General features: G+C 56.3%; 1 protein-coding gene across 1 annotated transcript in view; it reads left to right on the top strand.

Moving 5' to 3' along the window:
• Positions 1–4,106, top strand: part of FKBP5 (FK506 binding protein 5) — an 18,421-nt gene extending 14,315 nt beyond the window's left edge. The window contains exons 9-12 of the mRNA XM_009272865.2: positions 549–632; positions 1,193–1,378; positions 2,322–2,561; positions 3,756–4,106. Coding sequence (XP_009271140.1) covers positions 549–632; positions 1,193–1,378; positions 2,322–2,561; positions 3,756–3,863 — 618 coding nt within the window. The 3' untranslated portion in view covers positions 3,864–4,106. The remainder of the gene's footprint in view (positions 1–548; positions 633–1,192; positions 1,379–2,321; positions 2,562–3,755) is intronic.
• Positions 4,107–4,307: the final 201 nt, after the last annotated feature.

The raw sequence follows: 4,307 nt of genomic DNA, 5'->3' as shown, positions 1-4,307 counted from the left end.
GGCCAGGCCAGCCGGCCCCGAGGAGCTGGCATGCCAAGCCAGCTGTGCCCGTGGGGAGGCTGGGGACGGGCTGCGGGAGGGATGCGGGAGATGCCCATGGGATGGGACAGGTGCTGCTGTGCCGCATCCCCGGCCGGGTCCCTTCCCCAACCCATCACCCTGGCCGGAGCGGGAGCGAGAGCCACCGCATCCCCTCTCTGTTGGGGGATGTCTCTCCCCACCCTCCTCTTCCCTCTTTGGGCTGTATTTTTTGGCAGGGTTTTTCCTCCTGTGGGGTTGCGGTGGACGAACCGCCTTGCTCAGGGTGAAGTCCTGAACCTGGCGGGGGTTTCCCTGTTGTAAAGGGCTCCAGGTCCGCACCCCGACGTGTGCTCTGGGTGTCTCCTCGTCCCCAGCCCCTCAAATTAAAAAAGCTGCCGGATCTGCCCTCTGTAATACTGCCCTGACGAGCCCCGCTCGTTAACAAGCAATCCTAGAAAGCCACGTGGTCCTGCCGGTGCGGTGGGTTGCCGTGCTCCGCTGGGATTGCTCCGAGCGTTTATTTGCAGGCTAAGGAGTCGTGGGAGATGGACACCAAAGAGAAGCTGGAGCAGGCTGCCGTCGTCAAGGAGAAAGGCACGATGTACTTCAAGGTTTGTAACCTTGGGGATGGCGGAGGCGGAGTAAGGGAGCTGGAAGTAAATTCGGGGTGACCGTCGGATACACAACTTAGCAGTCATCAGTGTCGGAGAAGCCCTGTCCCCCCCTAAACAGCGCTGGGGAAGGCGAGTCCTGCCCTTCCTCTGCCTTTTTCTCAACTCCCTGAGATACCTCCTCCTTTCCCGGCGTTGCCTTGCCCACGTGTGCTCCCTGCGGAGCGGGACGGCAGATCGGACTCTTCCCAGGGGCGGATGTGGCCAGGGCTAATGCCGAGGGGCTTTGCAGTTCCCTTTCCCGGGCTGGGGCATCCCGGTCCCCCTCTGCTCTGCACAGAGGAGGAACGCAAGCTCTGACTTGGCTTTTCACAGGGGCTGCACACCGGCAGCTCCAGCCAGGCCCCGGTGTGTTTGTAGGTATTCGGCATCCTCCTTCCTTCATTTATTTATTTAACACACTGCGTTAAACTCGTAACCTGTTTGCAGGATGTTTCGGCAGCAGACCGAGCGTTGTCGGCGCGGGTTCCTCTAGCCTCTTCTTCTTTGCTCCATCCCAGGAAGGCAAATACCTGCAGGCGGTGATTCAGTATGGGAAGATCGTGTCCTGGCTGGAAATGGAGTACGGCTTGTCTGAGAAAGAGTCGAAAGCCTCCGACTCCTTCCTCCTGGCTGCCTTCCTCAACCTGGCCATGTGCTACCTGAAGCTGCGAGAGTACGCCAAAGCCGTCGAGTGCTGCGATAAGGTAGAGGTGCACGAGCCCGGGGGTTGGGGCATCCTCTCGTCTTGCGTGTTTTCCCTGGGAGTTTGGGGGTTTTTGAATTTCTTTTCGAATAAGAAGCCATGTCCAAGCGGCAGTGGGATGGAGGCATCCTTTCCGCACCTGGGGGTCGGCGCGCATGCTGCGTGCTCGGAGACTGCAGGAGCAAAAGTGCTTTTTGGAGTTTAAAATCCACCTGGGCATGCGCTTACAACGGCTTTTCTTCCAAAGCCGGATCCACGTGAACGGATGCTGCAGGGACCGACAGCCTTAGGACGCTGTTTGGGTCTGCCCAGGCTGGATCTGGGCGTCGGGTGCTGATCTGGGTACGACAGAGGCAGTCTCTGCCCGAGCTGCAGCAGATCTCCAAGTCCGTTGAGGGGTGGGATGGGGCTTTGCCAGTCCCTAGAAGAGCTGCAACCTTGTCTTTGTCAGGAAACTATTAATTCTTTTATAAAAGGCTTAAATTTAAGCATCTTGCGTATGGGAAAGACAGTAAAGCTAGTTGCCTTAATCTAAAAGGTAAATCATCTCTGAGATGCATATGTGGCTTTTACTAAAGGAAAATAATGCCATTACTAAAGCAGGGAGACAAAACCTCGTTTAATCCATCAGCTCCCTTGCCTCCGAGCTCCCCGTGCTCCTCTGGGCTCGGGTTTAGCGTTTACACCTGATTTCTTGTCTGTGGGTTTGTCTCCCACCGACTCTGCCACTCTCAGGGGGATTTTAAGCTAGGAGAAATAACTAAACTATATTAATGACCTGGCAACTGCTGATGGAGATGAGTCAACTTTTGTTGAGCAAGATGCGAGTGCTCTGGAGACTTGAGGCCACCTAGTCCTAATTTCGGCAGATTTAATGAGGCTTCAACCGTAAGGGAGTCTCTGGGGGATCCCCAAGTTGCTAACAGGGACCTGTGTGTTTCCAGGCGCTAGGACTGGACCAGGACAACGAGAAGGGCTTGTACCGGAGGGGTGAAGCCAGGTTATTAATGAACGAGTTCGAGCTGGCAAAATGTGACTTTCAAAAAGTGCTGGAAGTGAATCCACAGAACAAAGCAGCGAAATCCCAGATCTCCGTCTGCCAGAAGAAAACGAAGGAGCACAACGAGCGGGACCGGAGGATCTACGCCAACATGTTTGCAAAGTTTGCGGAGAGGGATGCAAAGGTGCGTGTTGCCTGTTTTTGGCCATCTAACAGGCTGCGCTGAAGGATGCCCGGCAGGTTTGTGGTGAGAAGAGATGGGTTAAAACCAATTAAATTATAGATCAGGTTGAGGACGGAGGGATAGAGCCTGCTGCAATGGGAAGAAGTGGTTTATTTCTTGGTCTCTCTTACGCAGAGACTGCCGTCAGATGCTCAGTCATCAATAGAAATATTTGCGGTGCGAGCTCCCGAGGGCTGGTAACAGGGTTGGCATTTGTACTGAATTTTGCTGTTCCCAGCTAGTAACTGTTGATGACCTCCTGGTCGCCAGTAAAATGAAATGTCATCCTGCCTCTGGCAAGGCCAAGGGTATTTTGAGACATGATAGTGTGGATTTCCTGAACCTGGTAAGGCAATAGCCTGCTCCTCTGCTCGTACGGAGAGATCGCTGTCTCCTAACAGGCTTTCATCCAAAATTCCTCTGAACAAAACCCGGTGTACTGTAATGAGAGAGGACACAGCTTTGCTAGCCGTCTGCGCGGGTCATTTTTAGTATAATCTCTTCTGAACTGGTGCCTGGAGGTGAGGCTGTGGACTAAGTGGCCGGTGCAGACCCTGGGGAGCAGCGTGCCGGGGTAACCGGCTCGGGGCAGGGAGCGGAGCCGCCCCGGCCGGCTGCTGGCACCGTGGTGCGTTGGCTCGTGCGGCCGGCTGTGATGGGGAGAGTCACTGCTGGAGCAGACGTAAGGCTTCCCCGTGCCTTAGCGCTCCTCTCCTGCACCCGCTAGACGGGCTGCACCCACGGCCGGGTGTAGGGGCTGCACCTATGGCTCGGTCCCCTATCTCCGCTCCGGTGCTGCTGCCTTCTCTCCTTGTCCCTCTCCTCCGTGCCCCTGCACCCATCCGTCCAGGCTCGCTCTGCGTCGGCGCCCTGCTCCCATCGAGGTGGGTCGCATCATTCCCAGGGGATCCCATACCTTCCCCAAAAGCTCGCTGAGCCTACGGGGTTTAACCTCCGCCAGCCGCTGAGCCAAGGAAACGGGAGCCTCCGGTGTGAGCCGCGCTGGTTGGTAGGCAGGGGGGAGCCAAGGGGGAGAATTTTGCCTGCCGTGCCAGGCCTGGCTGCCTGTACCCATCCCCAGCATCGCCGTCGCCTGCCTGCTGCTTCCTCCTCGCTCCTGTTTCTCATCCGAGTGCTTTATTTGCTGTTTTGCAGGAAGCAGCTAGCAAAACCGGGGTCGAAAAAGCAGTGGAGAAAGCAGCTTGTGAAAAGGGACCGAAAACTCCCGGTCCTGAAGAAGAAGAGGCCGAAGGACACGTATGATGGAGGAGGAGGGGAAGGGAGAGCCTCCTGCCCTTGGCCCATGCAGAAGAAGGTTGCTGCCAGACCTTGGGACTCGCCAGTGTTTTTTTGTAAAGCTTGTTACAGTTTGTGTGATCGTGGAAGCAAAAAGCGCCTCGCAAAGAAAAACGAACCCCGTCCCACCGCCCTGGGTGCGCTCGGGGGCAGAGCGGGAGCGGCGGGACGCCGTGGGACCACCGCACGTGGAACAAATAGCTTTTAAACGGAGAGAAAGAGAAAAAAAAAAAAATAAAGAAAAATTGAAACTCTTGGCTGTTGGGAGGTTTCCGTAGACAGCTCGTCCCAGCTCCCTTGGCTTCGTGTTGGCTGTCGGCGCAGCATCCTGGGTCCTCCGAGATGAGCTGGGATGCGGGAGATGCTCCTTGTACGCTGCAGTGCTGCCTCCAGTTGTATCCGGCACACGAC

Source organism: Aptenodytes forsteri, unplaced genomic scaffold, assembly GCF_000699145.1.
Source record: "Aptenodytes forsteri isolate BGI_AS27 unplaced genomic scaffold, ASM69914v1 Scaffold142, whole genome shotgun sequence".
Classification (NCBI taxonomy): domain Eukaryota; kingdom Metazoa; phylum Chordata; class Aves; order Sphenisciformes; family Spheniscidae; genus Aptenodytes; species Aptenodytes forsteri.
Note: the sequence above shows the minus strand (reverse complement) of the source record. Positions and strands in the feature narration are given on the sequence as shown.